Source organism: Buteo buteo, chromosome 25 (genome assembly GCF_964188355.1).
Source record: "Buteo buteo chromosome 25, bButBut1.hap1.1, whole genome shotgun sequence".
Lineage (NCBI taxonomy): Eukaryota > Metazoa > Chordata > Aves > Accipitriformes > Accipitridae > Buteo > Buteo buteo.
In genome coordinates this window covers 7,275,573-7,297,744 of record NC_134195.1, presented here as the reverse complement: position 1 = coordinate 7,297,744, position 22,172 = coordinate 7,275,573, and the positions used below count along the sequence as shown (strand labels likewise).

The 22,172-nt window shown below is 42.6% G+C and overlaps 1 protein-coding gene across 1 annotated transcript; it reads right to left on the bottom strand.

The window, feature by feature from the left end:
- Nucleotides 1-2,238: 2,238 nt before the first annotated feature.
- Nucleotides 2,239-20,442, bottom strand: CHST10 (carbohydrate sulfotransferase 10). The gene is made up of 6 exons (XM_075057332.1): nt 20,087-20,442; nt 14,680-14,814; nt 12,393-12,490; nt 9,464-9,698; nt 6,718-6,823; nt 2,239-4,820 (listed from the first exon to the last, which is right to left on the bottom strand). Exons 2-6 carry the CDS (start codon nt 14,789-14,791, stop codon nt 4,283-4,285), a joined length of 1,089 nt encoding a protein of 362 aa, XP_074913433.1. The 5' UTR covers nt 14,792-14,814; nt 20,087-20,442; the 3' UTR covers nt 2,239-4,282.
- Between the last annotated feature and the right edge of the window lie 1,730 nt (nt 20,443-22,172).

Here is a 22,172-nt window from a genome sequence, read left to right as displayed (position 1 = left end):
TATTAAAAGCACAAAAACAGAGATTTATAGAAGGCAGCACCCAAGTCAGCTGCACACATCAGTGCGAGCTGAACTCACTCCTCCTCCAGGAGGGAGGCACTCTGCGCTCGCCAGCCCAAGCACTGCAGGCTTTGCTGCTAATAGGATCATTTCCTTCTAAAACCTTCCGCACGGCAGCGGCCCAGGAACACGCACAGCTAACTTAGGCTGAAAGGGAATTTTCCACCACCCACAAGCCTCTTTCTACCTTGCATAAATCTTCTCAGGCGCAGGCCACAAAGAAACTGCACCAGCCTCTGCAGATGACATGTAACGAGCAATTAGCCACGATAAATCTTCAGGGCCCAACTCCTGCGTCAAGTTTCCTTCACACACTCAGATTTAAAATAAGCACACGTTGAATTTACACCTCCTTCCAGGTCCCTTCACATTGCCGTAATAACAGGATGGGGGCTTAGTGTAAATCACGATAAGGCCATTAAGCAGAAAGATCATTCACCCTCTCTCTGTCAATTAAAGGATATCAGATACAGGCAGATACACTGACGAGACATTCTTTTCATCTGAGAACATAAGCTTAAGCAATCCCTATATAATCACTCTTTTCTCAGCAAACTTTCTGGAGCGCAGATAAGATCAAAGGTGGCTTTCCCAGCCAACAAAGTTATTAACACCTCAAGGAAAAAGTAACATTTCACAGGAGCCAGAGCTGTTTGATGGCTTCCTTGATCTGAGGACAGAGACAAGCAGTAGCAGCAGGGGGCTGTTACCCTCAGTACAAACAGGGCAGCATCTAAGCACAAATAGAAAAACAACATGCTTATCTGTGAAAGATATGTATTTTCAGGCCACTTTTGAACTGCTACTTCTTTTAAGGAACAGTTCCCAAAATAAAAATATTGCATACATAGTTTAACTACAGAAAAACATTTTCATGGCACGTGAGCAGAAAGCACGCCGGTGATAATGCATCAAGTGTTGAAGTTAAAGGAAAAGGGGACAGGCATTACCCTTAAAGTTGGTTCAAGAGCAAGTGAATTCTGGATCCACTTTCACCACAAGGAAGAAAAAACAAACCCCAAGACCTCCCCCCCCCAGTCAGCTGATCTCTAGAAGTGTCCTTAATTTTATAAGGTACGTGAAGATAACAGACCCCTGGAATACATTTTAATTCATGACTTCTGTCTTGCTTAGCTGAGATCAGAGGCCAGACTGGGAGCACTAGGGAAGGGAGTCCATGAGAAACAAGGAGCTCCACAACAAGCAGCAGCAAAACTGTTTCCTGTCTGTAATTTCCCTAAAGCTAACATACAACACGGACTCTCTGATGCACAAAGAACATTTCCTCTCCTATTTTCAAGAAGATTACTGCAACTCACTATCCCTAAGAGCTTGACTTTCCTCTGTAAAATGTGGTTAAAATGGGCCAGAGGATTCAAAAGCTGCTAAGGAGAAACAACAAAAAGAAACAGATATGCACAAAGGATGTGAATTTGTTTTCTGAAGCTGTAACAATAAGAAAAGAGAAGTAACCATCTGGGCGAGCAGTTCCCAAAATATGACACAAATATCACCTGCAGTTTGAAAGCACTATTTAAATGACATCCAAACAGCCAAATGATGTTCACGCATGCCACTGGGACTAAATTTGTAAAAGCCTTCTATAGAGTACAATTAAGCTAAAACAAAACACAAGCATTTAATTCATCATAACTAGCAGGGCAAGAGCCTCCTCCCCAACACAGTATGCTCTGGCCACCCTACCTGCACCGGACTAACAAAAGGAGAAGCCTACCATACCGCACCAAGGGCTTTCATTTTTTCCAAGTTTCTCCAAGAGTCACGCCAAAACCATGCCATCATTACTTCAGCCATGTGAGGAAAAAACCCACGCTTCTAGAAAGAAAATATAGCTCAGGAAGGTGTCATTGAAAGGAGAAACTTTGTGCTTGAATCGAAGAAATGGTAACGAGTGTTCCAGTCCCAGCCTGAAAAGCACAGGAGCATGGAGCTGGGAGAGCAGTACACACCTCTGCCTATGTCAGTCCACAGCTCTGTTCACATTTGCTGTCAGATGCCTGAGAGAACTCAACGCAGAGAAAGCTATTAGAAAAAAATATTATTACTTCATATTTACGTAGCAGTTTTTAAGCAATCGATACATTAAGTAACTTACCAAGAAAAATAAAAACATACATTGGCATTCTGTGTGATCAGTAGCTTACGCTTTCAGAGGAAAACCATTCTACTTTATCTTTATTAGAATTAAACTTTAAGGCCTGAATTTACTATACATTATTCACTGTTACATTTTAAATTGGCAGAGAGGTAATCAATCAGGTCATTAGCTCCAAAATGCATTTAACAGTACATTTTGCTAAGTTCCCATATTAAGAAAATCACAGAAAAACCTGGAGCTGTTAACATCTTTTTATCATTGGTTAAGAACTAACAAGTTAGGGCACTGAAATTGTTGTTTTGAAAAAAAAAAAAAAAATTTAAGAAATTCCACCTTTCAGCTTTGTCACCCTGGACTATTCTCTTGCTAACGATGCCCCGTTAATGATTCTCCCTTATTTCAATTAGTCTGTTGAGATCTTTCTGAAATCATTTCCAGCTACAACAGGGCTTCCTTTTTGTGGATAGCAGCACATGTCAGCTTGGCACAGCTTTCCTTTTTCACAAGTGCAAGATGCTTCCTTGTGTTGATACAGGAAGCTATCAAAAACATACTGTGGCTGGATTTAAGAGCAGATTCCATAGCACTGGCCATCATTAGCATTTCTAGCCAGCAACATTATGCTGATCTGAAAATTAATCTTTTGGGACTAAGATTTAAAAAATACAGTTCACATGCTCACTGTGACAGAGCAATTCCTGTATTTCAGATACGTGGTCTCTCTCTCCTATGGTCTGCAGGATGAGGTGGCAGCGCACTGATTTTTATTGCTGGTGAACTCAAACAAGAGACTGCTCCTTATTAGACACAATGCAAGCACAGGCAAATATGATGGCTGCATCCGTTCAGTTCTGTTTTTCTTTCTTTTTAATGCATAAAATGGGTACACAAATTTAAGTAACGTTCAGACTCATGGCAAGTAGCCAACTCACCCCATCAGTAACATAAATGTTGGGCATTTTTGAGTCGGGACACCAGAGCAGTGCATCACTGGAAAAATCAGGGATTCATCCTGTCTCCTTTAGCAACAGGGAGATAAATTTTCAGAGGGGGATAAGTTTTCTGTTCTCTGAGGTACTGAATATTGAGCAAGGCTGGATATAAGAAAAAGGTAGATCATTAACCCAAGTAACTTTAGCAGCTCTTTTATATGATATCCCGCCTTTGTGGCTTCTTTATTAATCTTAACTGTTAGAAGACAAAACAAGTTAAATTGTGTGAGAGCATCCCATGGTTGCTAAATGTGCTCCCACAAATACAACTAATACTTCATTTTAAATTAATTTTTCTTAAAGTTTCCCTGGCAGCTTCATATTTCTTCTATGCTCCATTTGCATCCGGTGTTTTCAGATAACTTACACAGCCAGGAGTTAAATAATATCTTGAAAATCCAAAGTAGAATTATGAGGCTCAATAGATCAGTAGTAAGTACAGTAAACACTTGACAAAAATACAAAGACAACTGGGCTCTGGAACCAGTGCCTTTTTTAACACCTCTAAAGCTTCTGTCTAATTAGGTCCATTTTGTGACAAACAAGAATGGGATTAGATCAGCATTACTGTTATTATAGCAGCCACATGACAGAACTTAGATGATTTTATTTGTCAAGCATTTAATCAATTTTTAGTCCTGCACTGGCCTCTCATTTTCAAAGCTCATGGGAGACTACATGCCTTTCTCATGAGCATGAATCATCAAGTTCACCCATGTGTCAGAGTTAACCTACAATGAAATTGCCATTTTTATAAATACTTTACAACATTTAAAAAATGGCATTATGTCTGGGAGAAGGAGGGGAAGATCACAGCCGACTCATTCTCCCTCATTTTCCCTGGAAGGAAGAGGGGAGAAGTGGAATTCTGTATTTTAGATAACAGACACTTCATTCCTAACAGATTGCAATGTCACATACTGAAAACATGGTCAGTAAACAACAACTATAAGCCCCTACTTGTTCATATGACAAATATTTCACTGAAAAATGGAGCAACATCAAAAAGCTAGAAAACAAATGGTCATTCTCAGCTCTGTCAGTGTTGCAGCTGGTATTCACGCAGGTTTAGATTCATCCATGACACATTCTTCAGAGCTTATCCTAGGTGTCAGTTAAGCAAGAAATCTGGCTCCCGATAACCAAAGAGTTTAAAATCACCTTCAAACCGTGCGTAGAGACGTCTTATGTCTCTCTTGCTAACTCCTGAAAAATACCGCTCTACTTTTGTTTTGTTGTACACTGTTATGCCTGGTGGAATTGTGGGGTACGATACCAGATGGTCTATGCCGGCTGCTTTCAAGATATACGGAGCATCATCCTCCAAGGTTTCATGGTGTCCAATCACACTATACGTGATTTCACAGGGGGCACAAAGTTCCACATACGTTACCCAATGAATGATGTGGTCACCAAACTGAACATCCAGCCATCGGTGATTAGGGTCACCCAGATAGCGCACAAAATCCTCAAACTGCAGCCCTTTGGTCTCTGTGCGATTCTTCCTGTATTTACGAATGATGCCAGGAGCAATTTCATGCCGGTACCAAGGTTCAAACCGAGGATTGTGCACAAACTTGTCTTTAAATGCAGAAATAAGTCTTTCAAATGGATCTCTAACAATAAAAAACTTGAAGTATAAATTCAGTCTAAACAGGGGAAAGAAAAAAAAAGAAATTAAATAATTAAGGAAAATGTTTAAAGTATTTTTAGCAAAGACTTACAAAATGTAAATAAACAGACCACAGACACAGCAATATGAATCTTACACCACTTGCATAGTCTACCAATATTATAATCAATAGGACTAGAAACACAATTTCTGTCTTTTTTACTAACAGTTTTTGTATACAGTACAAAGTGGAAATAGTTCATCCTAGTTTTCACATTTTATTCAGACTGGAGGAGCTTAGTTTATCTCAATACATATCAACAGGAGATGAAAGATGCTGAAAAGATGCTGAAAGCTCCAAGTCAAAGATTTTTTTAATGCCATGTGATTAAGCTCAAGAAGCAAAATACACAAAGACATGGAAAAAGTGGTTTGGTGCAGCTAAATGCAGAGAGGGATGCATTTTTCACTGGCAGGTAGCTAGACAAATCACTGCTGAAGTAAAAAAAAAATAAAATTCTGGTATTTCATTTGATGTTTTGTCATGCTTTCAGTAATGGCCGAGAACATTATTTTCCTGAGACCACAGTTTTCAACAGAAATTCATATTTTGTTGTGATACCACCGAGCTGTAATATTCTGTAGTCAGAGATTATCTGTAGGAGGAGCAAACTGAAAACAAAGTTTATTCCAGTAAATAGTTGAGAAAGGAAATCTGGAGCGCAACCCTCACTGAAATAAGCAGATGGACTCTTTCCAGCATCAAGAGGCACTTGGATCAGTCTTCAGGTTCTCTTGACTTACTCCTAACCAGGCAGGGCTACGGGTCAGCAAACTACATCAACAGATCCACACCATCCCCCTCTCTCTCTCCACCTAAACTCTCTGATATTTTATTTCCGAATTCCCAACCAAATCCATGCTATGTATCTCCAGCACAACTTCTGCGGTGGGCTGACTGCAACAACCCAAATCATAACAGCATTCAATTTTAAATACCCTAGCTGTGGCTTACCCCCCAGGTGAACAGTCACTTTCTATGCAGGGCTGTTCACAGGGAGGCAGAACAGATCCACAATCTCAAGAACATGGTCACAGTATTTTCTCACACACACTATCAACACAATCAAGTGACCCCACTTCCACAGGCACAGCTGTAACAAATTTGTATTTGCACCACTGAATGCACCAAACCTTGGACTGACCTCTACTCATAGGTGACACCACATGTATAATGGGCTGACTCTTCAGAATGGCTTAATACACACAAAACCCATGCAAGCTTACAAGTGTCCACTGTCATCTTATGTCCTGTTCTCCCCATGCTGCCACCCCTTACAGGGATTATATATGGCATAGGCTCTAGTAGGGATGAGAGCAGACCCAGGCAAAAATCTAGCCAAAGTAATTTAGAAGGTTCTACTGCAGAGAAGTACTTTTTCTGCTCTAAGAAGAACCAGCAGCACCCAAACAGGAAGATAAAGTGGTTCAGCTGAATGGACAATTCTCTCAGGCTAAGGAGCGCTAATATTTTAAACCTATTCAGTTCAATCCCAATAAGTAAATCTGCCTGCAGTGATGTGTAGGCAGTAAGATTTACTCTACAAGGTGTCAGGATGGACCTTCCAACAAAACTTCCCTTCTGAAGGTCAACTATGTGACAACTAGGTATGCACTGAACTACACAAACCCTACATCCAGAGGGAGCTGGCTGGCTCACCTACCACCAATTACACTGGCATTCTCCTTCAAAGCCAGTAGGAAGGTAGTCACAGCAAAGTCTGTGAGGATAACAGAATAGTGCCATAATATAAGTGGTGGAGCAGAAACCCCCTTGTCCTCAATTCCAGACGTGGACTTCAGCTGTAGTCTTGATTCCTCCTAACACCACTGACTCCAAACCCCTCCCACACCCCTGGGAAGCCACCTCTTACCGTTTTTTAATTTCAGAGTCACTGAAGGAGGACAACCGTGGAAGGCCATTCTTCTCATGATCATGTACAATATTTTCTGGGATCTCTTCTATGGAAGAAAATGCTCCTAGACAAATCAAAAAGAGAGAGCAAGTGAATCTTTCAAGGGAAAAAAAGTGAGTACAAGGAAGCATGTGTGCCTTTTGCTGACAGCTTTTTGTTTTATCTTTCTCTTTTCTGTATTTTTAGCATTTACAGTTACTATGTTTAAAACTGTTAAATGATGAGAGATTCTGACTGTTGAAAACTGTTAAAATTCTTTAGGGTATGCGACATCAAGGTCCTAGACCAAATGGCTTCAAAACTCTCAGAAAAGCACATTACGCAAATTTCATCAGCAATTATGTCTAAGCCTGTAACTCCCCACCTCAGTGTCCCCATTCTCTTTCCCTCTGCCCACACATACAAATGGAGGAAGACTTTGAGGATTAACTCCAAAGAAGGAACCAGCTTTTTGGCTGAGTTTCTACCAGCAACGAAAAATAAATGCTGTGGGCTGCTTTTGGAACTGCTTCAACACAAAAGCACTTTGCTGTCAGGATCCATGAAGTTCTTTTCACAACTGTGCTGTGCTGAAACAAAAATTCCAATCATACAATACTACACAGACTAAAAAGCACTAAAATTAACATAAAAAGTCTCCAAATATTAATTTCTGCAAGCACATAGGCTGACAAGAAAAACAATGTCACTAAATTCTGACGCATTTATTTTAAGATCCTGATCCTGGAAGTTTTTTTGACCTTCAGAAATATCTCATATGGACCCCTTGGGCTTTAGGAGTAAGCCTTCACACAACAACAGCATTTCAGAGCACTGACCTGCAACAAGAACAGGGGGATACAAAACAAGCTCTTTAGGTGAAAGCCTCTACAGCCTTCTCTGTTCCAGAATTGCATTGAATAGTCCACACCACTCAGCTTCTCAGTTTTCTAATTTTTTTTTTTTTTTTTTTTTTTGGTGGTGGTGTATTTTATTAATTTCAGTTTTCTAATTATCTATTTCGGTACTCTGGGTGAATTACATGTGCACAACAGATGTCAGACTAGACAGCCTCAGAAACTGAAACTTCGCATTCATCCAGAGCAGATTCAGTACAAGCAACAGCAGAGTTAACTCCCCCACAGTACCACAGCTGCATTTCTCCATCTTGAACCTCCAAATACCACTTAGGTATGTAAAGTATACCCCCTCAATTATCAGTCCTGCCTGCTGAAACTACCCAAAGAGGAGAAAGTTAGGTCACCTGCACTGGTAGTCTTCAGCAGCAGATACTAGTACACTGGCAGCTCAAGGCAGAAGAGACCAGTGTTTATGTGGAAACAATTTTCTATCATTACCCAACATGCTAGAACTAGAAGCTCAAGGTGAAAAGCTCCTTGCTGGTAAGACATGAGTTATCCTCCACTCAATGCAGCCAATACATCCCTGCCTGTCCTGAACTATTCTTTGCATGTTATCTCTGTTAAATTCTGATAAGAGCAGGTACTTCTAATGCACTCATACAGTTTCATATTTAGCACTTTCTTGGAGTGTGGCTTTCATAGGTATTTAAGACACATGCCCATACCTATGTACGTGCGTATCTTTGCTAGATTTTCAGCTCCCATCTGTATATTAGAGTTGAAACTAATACTAAAGTTTTCAAAGACATACTCCTTGCTACAAAAGCTTTGCTGAGGGACACAGTTCCTTTGCCAATTTGTGGCTGTTTCCTTCCGGGTGTGCAAACTAGTTCACACAAAGTAAAGAAAACATAAAAACACAAGTGCAGAGCTGGGTGTTCGCAGGGTGCTTCTAACAAGAAAGCTAGGTTTACAACGTTCAGGTTTTGCCCACATCTTGGTGAGCTAAGCTACTGCAAAACCACAGAAGAACCTCAACTGACCTGCCTATATGTAGCAAATTCACAGCCCTGGTTCACAGACAGGCAAGACTGTCTCCTGTCAAACAAGGGTGTGTTACGTTAAATACGACCACGTTAAGTTTATGTGCACAGGTAGTGGTACAGTAGAAAACGTTGAGGAAATGAGTTATTTTTATTGGCATACCAGGTTACTAGGATAGGATGGTAAGCTACATATCCACAGGCAACGTTCACCTTGTAGATCGTTTTTCAAACACGTTAGTCCCTTTACTCCTTCTTTTACAGTCTTTTATACCTTTGTTGACCAAACTGTTGCCTTAAGCACCTCAGAAATCTTCGTAACTGCTCTGATGGCTCACTGATAGCACATACACAAGATTCAGCAGTACAGACCAATAGCAGCTGCCAAGTTTTAACTAGCTTTCTTCATGGCTAAAAAATGCTAGTTAAAAGTCAGTGTCCCCAAGTCAGAAATTTTATATTATTGTTTCTTAGGGAATTGTGATACCTTGTAATTTACTTGTTTCAAATTCTATAAATTAGTGCCACCCCTTCAAAGATAACAAATCTACCTACCACATGCATACAGGTACTCTTTCATAACTCAAATCACTTTTAAGCTAAGTAATAAGTATTTATTTTCACAGAAAGAACAGGTGTATTTTCTTTAAAAGGGATGTTTTGAAAGGACTAGGAGCAACTGTGAAGAACGAAAGGCTGAAATTAAGTATCAGTGCACAGAAAAGCAAAACGAATCCATTTTTGTGTTGTTCCAGTTGGACCAATTCTGTTCTTTCCTCCTCCTCAAAGAAACCCACGCACCCACAGCAGAGTAGATACCATTTAAAACGATCAAGACTTTTTTCCACTGAGTGTTGCCCACTTTTGGCGTCTGACAAAACAGGATCTTGTGCTTGTCACACACAAATATTCGGTCCAAGACGAATTTGGAAACTGCAGTGTGAGAGAGATTTCTCAATGCAGCGTCTCTGCAGACATTCCTGAGAAGCTCAAGTCTTTCCATATGAACGAGGGGTTGGCGGATCAGATTTCCAGAAAAAGCTTTTCCAGTTGGCTTTATGAAATGCAGAGGGGAAAGAAAAAATAAAAGTGCAAGAATTTAGTTTTCAGATCAAATTCTAAAGTATAAAAATCCCCAAACTGTGCATCCTAATGACTCCCAAATTCACAATTAAAGCATTGCTATGTATTAACTAAAGGAGTAGCAGAGTTTCCTTCCCGTGCTGCTACTGTACACATTGGTTCAACTCTCAAGTCATTACGTAGTAGTAGACAGTAGTAAGAGCTTTTCCATACAACAATTTAAGTCCACTGCAGAGCAGCAGGGTCTTATCTGTGCAGATAAAACATGCCTTGACCAAATACTGGAAGTCCCACATAACTTCAACAGCCAGTAAGAAAGTTTGTGAGGGGTTGGGACAGAAATTTCAACAGAAATTAAGCTTTAATCTCCAAGAAGATGGGGCTTAGGGATGCTGACCCATCTGGCTGGGAAGGAATAATTTAGGATAGAAGTTCTGTGTTGCTTTCTAGCACCTCTAGGTATTCAGTGTTTTCATTTACCCAAGCTGCAACAAAATTAAGTGGACAAAAATTCACACAATGAGCATCAGTGCTTACTGTGGCAAATAAGAGAAGTAGGCAGGACTCCTCTCCCCAAAAATGGATGAACTGCTTGTTATGTCTCATTTTTCCAAGACTAAGACAGGAACCACAACCACCTCTGCCTCAGGATTAGTGAGGAGAGAGGAAAAAGGAGCTTGTCTGATTAACAGGTGATGGGAAATTTTAAATTTCTACTGACAAATCTTCCTCCTTCCACTAAATGATTTACACAGCTGGCAATCCCCAATATCAATACAGACTAGGGGACATACTGATTGAGAGCAGCCCTGCAGAGAAGGACTTGGGGATACTGGTGGAGGAAAAAATTGGATATGTGCTGGCAATATGCACTCACAGCCCAGAAAGCCAACCGTATCCTGGGCTGCATCACAAGCAGTGTGGCCAGCAGGTCGAGGGAGGGGATTCTCCCCCTCTACTCTGCTCTGGTGAGACCCCACCTGCAGTTCTGCGTCCAGCTCTGGGGTCCTCAGCACAGGACAGACATGGACCTGTTGGAGCAGGTCCAGAGGAGGGACACAAAAATGATCAGAGGGATGGAACACCTCTCCTATGAAGACAGACTGAGCAAGTTCGGGTTCTTCAGCCTGGAGAAGAGAAGGCCTCCAGGGAGACCTGTTTGTGGCCTTTCAATGCTTACAGGGGATTTATAAGAAAGACAGAGACTTTTTACCAGGGCCTGTAGTGACAAGACAAGGGGTAATGGTTTTAAACTGAAAGAGGGTAGGTTTAGATAAGATAGAAGGAAGAAATATTTTCCTATGAGGGTGGTGAGACACTGGAAGAGGTTGCCCACAGAAGCTGTGGATGCCCCACCCCTGGAAGTGTTCAAGGCCAGGTTGGACGGGGCTTTGAGCAACCTGATCTAGTAAAAGATGTCCCTGCCCACGGCAGAGGGCTTGGAACTAGATGATCTTCAAAGGTTCCTTCCAGCCCAAACCATTCTGTCATTCTATAATTTCAGGTACATCATCCAAGCTACACATGAAAAGGGAATGATTTTACTTTTTTTGTCTCAATCCTCCGTAAGGAAAAAAAAAAATAAAAAAAAAACATTCTACTTTTTCTGCTTGTTACTCTTCTCCAATATTCCCTGGTCAGAATGTAATCTGAACAGCCTGACAGATTGTTTATCTGTCAAAACAATTCCTTTTGCATGCAACCAGCATTAATATTATTGTTCTGCATTTCATACTGTCAGGAAGTCAAGAGGGAATAGTTGTAGATCCAGAAACCTTATTATCCTCTTCCATACAAGTAAAGGAAGATATTAAAACTCACTACACAGATCTGCCAGCCTTCCACTGAACAAAGTGTTTCTCCCAAGTATTTTGAGGATAACTTAAATTTCAGGTTTTTACATCTGAAAATAAAAAGTATCATGTTTATACAGAAACCTACCTTCCATGCTGCATCACAAAAATACTCTAAACATAAGATTACTTATGTAACCAATGGAAAAAAAATTGGCCTTAGCCCACTGTGCATCTAGTCTCAAATTTATATTTGCGTAAGGGATTTTTCAGAGTTTCCTTGCAAATTTACAAGTACCACATTTGTTGTGCTTTATTGCTGAAAGCAGAGAACTATGCATCTAAAGGATCAACTGGTATTGAATACTATTGTGTTCATGTTCTACTTTGGAAAAACGCTGAGATGCGAAGCACAAAGAACACAAAACATGAAAAAGAAATGGAGACTGAAAAAAAGAATTAGAGAGATTGGGCAGAGAACTAAGAGAATAGACAAGACACAGGCTTGTGCTCAAGAATCACAAACCTGATGGCTATGGCAGGGAAGAATACAAGTAATCCAAAACTGGGTCATTATATTAAAAAGGCTAGCAAAAATGACTGTCCTGACTTGATAAAGGAGTACTGTAACAATTTTCTCCTAGAAATGGAAACACATTAAGTTGAATCATTCAGATGAAACAAGACAGCAGGTTACCATAACAAACTAGCTTTGTGAAGCTAAAATGAATTCTGTTGGCTCTATCTAAATAGAACAGTCTGAATAAATAATTCCTGTCTAGCAATTCCTTTTAACAACAGGAAGCCCTTAGTTAATCTCCTATTTTCTCCCCCTCTTTAATACATGTAGCCCTTATCTCAACAGTATGCACCTGGAATTCTTCAGGCCAATGTTTCTCCTCTGGCACATGTACCTCCTCCACTTTTGTCACAGCTGTCAGTATCAATGGCTCTTGCTTGGCACCATAGCCTAAAGAAGGAATAGAGATAAGAGCATTACAGAAGGTGGGGGGAAGGCAACTATTTCTGCTTTACAACTAACACAACAAACTGAACATCACTTTCTGTATTAAGCTTACAAAACATTAGGATTTCTTTCCAAATGGGAAGGTACTAGACAAGACATGAGACAGACTATGAATATTTTAAAGGATGTACTCTATGGGAATTTTGGATGCAACTTCAGTTGAGTTTTATCAAAGAAACATGACCATTTTCTTTTATTTTGGTCTTTTTTTTAAACAAACTGTGCAAAGAGACATAGAAATCATAAATCCAAATATCACTATCAGTAGACAATTGAGTATAAATATATGGACTTGACAGTAGGAGATTTTTATTTTTCAATAAACTTCCCAAAGCATGTCAAAAAAAAACTTAATCTATCAAGTTTCTCCCTCCCCTCATATTAGTAGATAGGTTTCCTCTATTGTAAACTCTTAGACATTACCAGAAGAAAAGTGTCATTAAGGACCACCTTTTATTTCTTTGGTACTCTAAATAAACACCTCTAACCAGCAATAAATACAAGATCCATTCTTCCTTTATTACTGGACTGATGGCCTTTCATGATGGACAAAAACTTGCTCCTTCTCATTAAGAAGTTCCTATTACTTATGCACCCAAGACATGAGTAAAAGGCTTAAACAAAAGAAAATGTATTCATTGAGCATCTGCTGGTTTTATTCTAGCTGCTAAATACACACATCCAAATAAGGAAAATTTCTGACAAGCCATATTTTATTAAGTCTAGAAGAGTTTCTCCAGAATTGACTATCCTGTTCAGACTTTCTCCAAAATTCTGTTGCTATATTCAAATTACTTCCCTTCATTAGTCCCAGTACAAACACTGGTTACCTCCAACACAGACATACACTTAACCACAGTCATGCCTTTGCAGGACTAGAGCTTAAGAAATTATACAATCTTCTGCTTGGAGAATTATTCAAATGGGAAGGAAGATTCAGCATAGACAAAAAAAAAAAAAAAAAAGATAAAAATTGGCAAGCCAAGAAAATAAAAAGCAAGTAAATGCAAAGGGTGTACTGTAGTAATTTTTTTTTAAACTACATTTTAATCCTCCTGACAGATTCTGATGGAAAGAACCAATAAAATAACACCTGAACTGGGAAACAATAGTTGGCACAGGATGAAATACTGGAAGATTTAACTACGTAACATAAGGTCAGTTTATTTGCAGATGTACTAGGGCTCAAAAACAGCTGGGGCTGGGGAGAGCTAAGTTAGCCTACAGTTCTCACCTGTAAGACTTGCTGAATAAATCTCCACACAGAGGTATGCTACTTAAAAAGGTACACCTAATATATTTATCCACTATCAAGCCACTGAAACAAATGGCACTAGCGATGTCAGCACTTCAGAAGTTACAGATTTCTTCCATATCTTAGGAAGATGCAGAAATACAGATCTCTTAGGACTGCAAGTCATGACATCACCTTCACCCTAAACTCTCTGTAGGATGGCTTTGTAACAGTAGCTCCTCAGCAGACGGAAAACTGTAACATGCTGTCTGGTGTCATCAAATGGCTTAAATTCCTCATCAGCTTAATACCATCTGGGCTACTTAAGCTAAGCAAAAGCCTATAAGCTGTTTGTCAGTCAAACAGCAGCGGATAAAACTGAATGCAAGAAGCAGGGCAGAGGTGGCTAAGCTAAGTGCATTGCAGATGAAATAAAACTTTCCACAAGTTTTACATAATACTGTAGCCACACGACAAGCAGTCACAAGAGGACAGAAACTAGTGTCATGTGAAATGAACTCTTCGATTCCTTGTGAATCTCCTTTGTCTTTAAACAGGTAATTGTGCTGTTGTTCTGCACGTGACTTCTACTCCTAGTAGATCAAGATACTCAAACTGAGTGTCTTTGAAAAAGCTGACCTCACAAGACAGTAGTGCCAAACATGATCCCCTCTGTTCTCAACCACCAAAAACAAGACATGATGTTAGTTTTGCAGACTTCTACCAAGAAAAGTGGAAACTGACTATCAGCACTGTCGCTTCTAGAAACTTAGTTGTTCTATTCTCAATCCTACTGAAGAAGTGAAAACATGCCAAGAACTACTTTGCACAGAAAGAGTGTTTGTGTGAAGCACTATTCAATTTTCTGTTTCACATCAAACATTAAAGTTGAACTTACCATCTGGGTCTTTAAAAGTCAATGTGATAAATTTGCTAGCAACCATGAACATGAATATCACCCAAAAGCATGCAGCTAGCAGCAGCCACTGGTGGTGCATGTTGTCAGACATGAGCCATATAAAGTTGTTGCTTCCTGTTTGAAAGAGGAAAGATTGACACATTAATTATTTTTGTTCCAGTTTAGAAAAATACTTTCCATAGCCAAAATGACAAAACTCTAATATGTATGTGTGTCATAAAACATAGTAGTTTTCACTTCTTACTTTTTGTCCTTTTGGCTGGGTTTTTAACCAATGTTAAGGCTGAGGCAATGGAACTGCCGGCTGCTATCAAAGGGAGGCTTCACTCCTTCACCCCCATGTACACAATCCCAGTCCCCTCCTTGTGCTGGCAATAGCACTGTCTGACTGCTTAGGGGGACAGACCAGCAAAACCCCCAATTTTTTTAAAGTGTAGTTTATTTTTCAGTTTAACTTTGTGAGACAGCTCATTGTAAGAAAGGAAGGGAGAATGAAGAAAACTCCCCCTTGGCGGTAGCTCATCAGCAGATCAATCAAGCTGTAACATTAAGAGTATTCTTAGTTATCCCAAGTCAGTTCATGAAATGTAACATGGACTCCTCCCCTGCCCAGCCTACATGAATCAAGCTGGAAGCTACTGAGCCAGAACACTAAGCTTAACCTGACAAAATATTTAAATATATTAATGTCTCTTTTTATCTTGTCACTTTTATTGCCAGCAAAGTATCAACCATAGGTTCTGGAAGATTTTTTTATTTCCACCATGCTAAGCACTATCCACATAAATAGTAAAAAGGGTGTCCTTGCAGCAGTGCCTACTGCTACAGGGATGTAGCTGCATCCCTGCAGGTAAGTCTTAAAGATAGGACTTCCACAGGAGTGCAGGAAGAGTTACCCAAACAACTGAAACTGCAGATTTAATGCGCAAAGAAACCACAGGTACTGACTGAATCCAAGCAGAGTGAGGATGAGAATATTGCACAGTATTACGAACACATGGTGTCTGCCCTACCTTGCAGTTTTTAGGTTTGCTGGAGTGCTCTGAGCACTTCTTAGCTTGATTTTAGAAACTGTAATCCTCATAAGTTATTTTTTATGGTTAAAATTTAAGATGCAATACAAGGAAACCAACTACAAAAAAGATTTAAGTCCCCAGCCATTAAGACAAATTAAAATTTTAAGATAAAACTTTTGCTGAATTTCCAGCTTCTGATGGGCAATGTACCCAGGGAAGCACTGGGGCTGACACCAAATATCTGTGAAAGCTCCATCGCAAAATTTAAGCCTCCATAACTTTAAAAAAAAACAAACAACAAAACCCTAAGAGCAAATGTCACTGCCTACCTACCAAAACCTGAGACTCCTCAGGCTTGAATATTTATCCTGCAAAAATAAAGCACCATTGTCTCAGTTGTTGCTGAAGAAATAAGATACCTGATGGCCTGAACTCAGGTGCTGGAAAGTTCAAACATAAGCAAATGCTTCCTTTTGAGGACACATAGAACACAACTTCAGAACACTTAACCAAAGAGGATCTAACACAAAAATCTCATACAATAAGATCTTCTCAACAATCCTGTGAGGTTTGTGCTTGTAGCCTTAGGAAGAACAAAAAATGAAAAACACCCATGCAACTAGCAACAGGATCAAACTCAGTCCTAAAGTAGCCACATGCAACTTCAATCAGAGTCACATCTGCATGGTTTGTGATCACACTTTCCATACAGCCACTTGAGTGAATTGCCAGGGAATAAGAGAGGTGCCCTCATTCCCAGCTAAGATGTTAAAAACATGCTAGTTAATGCTTCTAAGCAAACTCTGTATTAAGTTTTTCGGTCATATACCAGTATTCCACCTGTTTCGTTCCCAGAAAGCTTCAATAATAGAAGTGAGCCTAGTTTTGATGTTTCAGCATGTCCACCTGCGACATCAGTACCACCGCTACAGGTGCTATTCACTTTTCCAACTAGCTTTTGCCTTCCAGCGATGCAAATGTTTCCAGGAAGGGTTCTCACTGTAGCTGACAGAAGTGAAACATCTTCAGGGTATGTCAAAAGCCTGTGCAAGCAGACAAGCAGTTCAAAACAGATTTGGGACCCTAAGAATGTATGTGAAATGGGTGGGAGAAGGAAAAGAACAGAATATCTCCAATTAAAAAAAAAAATTCATAATTTTTAGCCAGGATGGCAGTGTTCAGGCCTGTTTTTGTCTTCTCAGTGCAACATTTTTCAGTTTGGCTTCTGAGAGGTCCTGTTTTTCTTCTTTCATGATTTCATTTTTAAGTACTTCTCCTAAAAACACTGCATTTAGGTAAAAAGATGCATCAACTGTCTTTTGGACAATGACAGGTGCTGTGACCTTCATGAAGATGATGTTTGTCATCTCCCATTTTCTGCTGCAATTCTCTAGCTGCCAACAGAGCATGCAATGTCCGTCACTCTTCAACATCGAAAACCGTTGGCCAGGAAGAGCAAATAATACGGCATGAATTCCAGAGCACTGACCTCCTTCCAGCTAACTACTTCACAAGTTATTCTCATCCTACCATTGCACTAGTGCAAAACTTGCCCTAAGATTCATGTTGAAAACCACCAGGTCTCAAAGGTCCTCATTTTTCAGTCTGCCACAACATCCACCATCTCCCATTTAGAGCACTGAAATTTATCACCTTTCCCTTCAGAAATCACAATAATTTGGAAAATTTTCCAACTCTCACAGATGAGAGAAATGCAAAACAGGTGTCAGGACACAAAACGTAGCAAGGACATTTTTACTTTTTGGGTAGCTCTGCTAAAACCATGAGAACGATTCAATGTTCAAAATACAATCAAACCTGTCTTCAAGGCAGTAGGCCGGCAGAAGCTTGCAGAGAACATTCTGCAGGAGGAAAACCTCTTTCTAACTATCAGCTGCAGGCTTTTCAGAGATGTGATGAATGGCCTGGACCAGACCCTTCTGCCTAACCCAGTACATTTATTCTACATAAAGAATGGTAGAAATGGCCTCCAACATTCGTAGCATCCCTACTAGTCTGCCTGCTTTTATAATGGTGATGGATGCACACCATTCAGTAAGGATTATTGATCTATATCCCCTTATGTAATTTATGTATTGGATTTCTAAGAAGTTGTGTTAAATGACATGGGAAAAGCGGTTTCTATGTGTTCTGACCTGAAAAGCAGTTAGCACAGACAGGACCCTGTTGCCAGATTCTGTGCTCTAGGGACAGGAGAACAACATTTCAGCCAAAGACACCTACAAGCAGTACACTACTTACCTCAAGGACTGGACTCAGAGACCAGAAAGGGGACAGAATTGCAATCACATCCATAACAACCACACTATTACCCTTCAATATGCCGAAGCTGAGAGGAAAACATTAAGCAGTTTTGCCCACTCCTTTTTTTATGCGCACAGCAAATCTGCAACCGTACTCATCGATGTAAGAGTCTTGTCAGAGGATTTGTCATAACATAATTACAATGGCTGGCACTGTTACTCACCTCTAGCATCCTAAACAAAACTATATCTATATCAGCAGCTCATTACCTATCTCAAGAAGCAGGATTGTTCAAAATCATATACAGGAATAACTCAACCATTATGCTCACTTAAATGCAATGACCAGTAATGTTTTTGAAATAATGTATTTATGTTGTTTCCCTTTCTCTAGCTTCTGCTTTAATATTTTTATCATTTTCACATAAGGTAATCACACTTCTTGTTGTATCTCCGACCTTACTGCATTTCTGTTGCCTCTCCTGTTACTTATTTTCTAGTAAATACATGTACTAGCTTCTGTTTTTCCTCTTTAATAGTTTCCTTCAGCTTCTAAATGTGTTTTTTTACTTTTTCTTGCCTAAAACATTCTTTCTTTACAAGTAGAAAAAACAAGAGAGCTATTAAAGGCTTAGTCCATTTTCTCACAATGAAATAACGCAGGCATTTTTCAGGTTACTCCTTCTCCCTCTTATTGCAATTCTATACTTCTTAGGAGCACAAGATCCCCCAAACCCCTCTCTCCACCCATTCATCTGTCCTTCCCTCCCTGGGGTACTTACCCCAAAGACAAATGGTCACATAAACCTCAGATCAGCCAGATGCCAGGTTTACACGAGGAAAAAAAATGGGATCGCAAACACAAACCAAAGATCAGGACACAAAGCATGGCAGGCTTGACCCATGGCCCACAAGTAACCCATTACCTGGAAAAATCATTCATACTTTGCAGGAGACTGCTGTCTTCATGTGACTGATGGGACAAAGTGCAGAAAATTTAAACAACATTAAAACTCAGTGCACAGCCTCTGCTCTGCAGCTTATGCTGCTTGGATAGGGGCTCCTTGGCAGGACAGTCCCCGCACGCATCGTGAATGACAGCAGCATGCCAGTAGTCTCAAACTACCAACTGCCTGCCCATCAGCACATGACTAATGATGTAATTCGAAATGGAACTGGTAACGAAGGCCAAACGACAGCTAGCTGGGATACCCAATCCATTTTCATCACAACCTCCTCTGTGCCGTCTTGAAGTCAAGAGATCTGGACAATTTATTGCACTTTTTAAAAAAAACCTTGGACTCAAATCTATCCCACGCTCCTTCGGCAAGCGGTGCGGTGCTCCTCAACGTTATAACGCGCATCACAACAGGCACTTCTGAAAGCTCCTTCTTTCCTAAGGCTTTCTCTCCTCCACCCCGGCCGCACCAGCAGGCCCACCGCCTCCCTCTCCCAGCCGCCGCCGGAGAGCGGAGTCCTCCCTCGGCGCACACACACTTCACCTGCCAGCGGGGAGAAAACCCACCGCCGGACCAGCGGCGCCTGCAACAGCTCCGTAACCCACCTCCGCCCGGGGCAGGCTCAGCTCCGCGGCCCCCACGCTGGGAACGGGACCCTGCCTCCCCCGCACACCCGTGCCCTGCTCCACAGACACCAGGTCCAGCTCCACCGGGCGCCCCGCAGCTGGGAACGGCGGCGGCTCCTCTTTCCCCACCACCGGGGCTTCCTTGGGGGCTCCGTTCACCTCCCGTGAGGGGAGGTGAAAACAGAGGGGTCCCCGCCGGGACGCGGCCGTGCTCCGAGCGGCGGGGATGAGCCGAGCCGAAGCCCACCCCCCCCCCCCCCGCCCACAAGCCGGGCTCCGGCCGCAGGGACTTGGGCTGAACGGGCGTCAAACTTTTCCCGTTCCGGAGGAGGAAGCGGGGCGGGCTTCCCCTCACCCCCGGCAGGCAGAGACAACACACCCCCCGCAGCGCCCGCTGCCTTCCTGGCCCGGACCGGCCTCAGGAGCTTCTCCCCCCACCGCTGCCGGTCGCCAGGCCTCCCCCCCCCCGCGGCCCTCCCCGGCTCCGCCCCGGAGTTACCGGGCCTCCCTCCCCGCCTTACCGGCCCTCCAGCGCCGCTCCCCGCAGCCTCGGCCCCCGCCGGGGACCCGCCTCACTCGGCGGCGCGGCCGGCCCGCTCCGACGCCGGCTGCTGCTGCTGCTGCTGCTGCTGCATCCCCCCACTCCCTGCGCCCGGCTGCGGGCGGCGGCAACGGAGGCGCCTCCCCGCCCCCGCTCAGCCCCTGCTGCTGCTGCTGCTGCCGCCCGGCCCCGCCGCCGCCGCCTCCATTTCCTCCCGCCGCGGGCAGGCCTCGGCCTCGGCCGCGCCCCTAGCCCCGCCGCCGGGAGGGAGAGGAAGGTGAAGGCCTTCGCGGCGACGGCTCGGCTCGGCTGAGAGGAGAAGCAGCGCTGCGCCCGGCCGCCCGGAGGCGGGAGGGATGGAAGGAGGGAGGGAGGGAGGGAATGGAAGGCGGGCTGCTCCTCCCGCCCCGCCCCGCCTCGCCTCAGCCCGGCGGCAGCGGGGCGGCTCAGGCGGCGGGCCGGGCGCGACCCCCGGCGGGGAGGGCGGCGGTGGCCCTGGTCGGCCTCAGCCCTCAGCTCATCGCCCAGCCCCGCTGGCTTCCAGTTTTCGCAGGGTGGCTAGTGCTTCTCGGCGGGGCCCACAGCCAGCGCTCAGCTGGACTCGCGTATATGTAGATACACGTGTGTAGGGGTGTTTTTTACTGTTAAACGTGTCTTTACTAGGTCCCTAACGCTCGTGTTTCGGAAAAAGAAGGCTGAAAACGGGACTTCTGTGCACCTGCAGGACTCGCAATACCCACCATCAAAACCGGGTGCTGGTGATGGGTTTAACAGCTATTTAAACAACTTTTGGGGACGTATCCCAGCGCGCGGCTGTAGGGGTGTGTTGCAGTGCTGAGGTGGTGTTTCCTAAACTCTGCAGAAATGAAGCTCAAACGGTGGAGCAGGGCCCCTCTCGATGGTGCCTGGAGGAGGGGGTGAGACTAGAGCAAAGCCACCCCACTTCAAAGCTCCTTGAACACTGAGGCGCTGAGGACATGTCTTCCAGTATGAAATTCAGGTATTGCAACACAAAGGACAGGCTCTATCACCTGAGCCCAAAAGGTGTGCTCCTGTTACGCGACCCAGCACATAAACAGTCCGACAGTATGTCCTCTTGTGTCTGGTCACCAGAATTGATTTGCCCACTGGGAACTGGTAAATTGAGTGGGGGGCACAGGTAAATCCCATCTTTCAGGCAAAGAATCTGAATAAACAGCATCCTACACACTCTTGTTGATCAGCCCAAACTAGTCACACAGGCATGCTGTGTGAGAAGCCCTTGCTTCCAGCCTTCATCTCTTCTTCCATCTCTGCATCTTCTTCCCAAGTATGTTCTGTCCTTAGAAGGACCTACATAAACAAGATAATTTTGAGCTCAGTGATGGGAGAGGTAGGAGTTCCAAAATCCACACAAGGAAGAAAACAGGACTGAGATATCTTAATTGGATTTTCAGGCTTTGGGGAATGATCCCTGAATCCCAGGCCAGGTGGTGTGATGGCCACGTTACGCAGGGCTGGCCCCCTCTGCAGTAGACTGTTGCAGTTCATGCTACACAGCGCTTCACCCTGGTTTTCCTATGAGATGTTGTGTGGAGAACATAAGACAAAATTGCCAATTATGGGATTGTGTGAATAAGTAAATACCTGAACAACGTGCAGTCCCTTGAAGCTGGTTTGCCACAGAAGACTTGAACCCTAATAAATTCATGCCCTAAACCCTAATAAAGTCTGTGAGGAGCACAGGGAAGTTTGCTGCAGGATCAGGGCCAACAGTTCAAGACAGGACAAATTCAGAAGAGACAGAATTGTGGTAGCAGTTTCTGTTTGTCTCTGTGTGTCCCATTACCAATTAATGAAAATAATCCAATGGAAGTAGAGTTTAAAATGCTTTCACAGCTAAAAAATATATTGTAAATTTATTAGAGTCCAAATCAAAATTGATACAAGCAAGTTTAAACTAGTGCCTTTTCTAGATCAAGGGAGAAGAAACATAGGTTAGAACAGGCAACCTTAACTTAGATACTCACCTCGTGTACTTCCCAATCTCTCATTTTATAGTCTGCATCACTGTGTGGAGCCCGAGT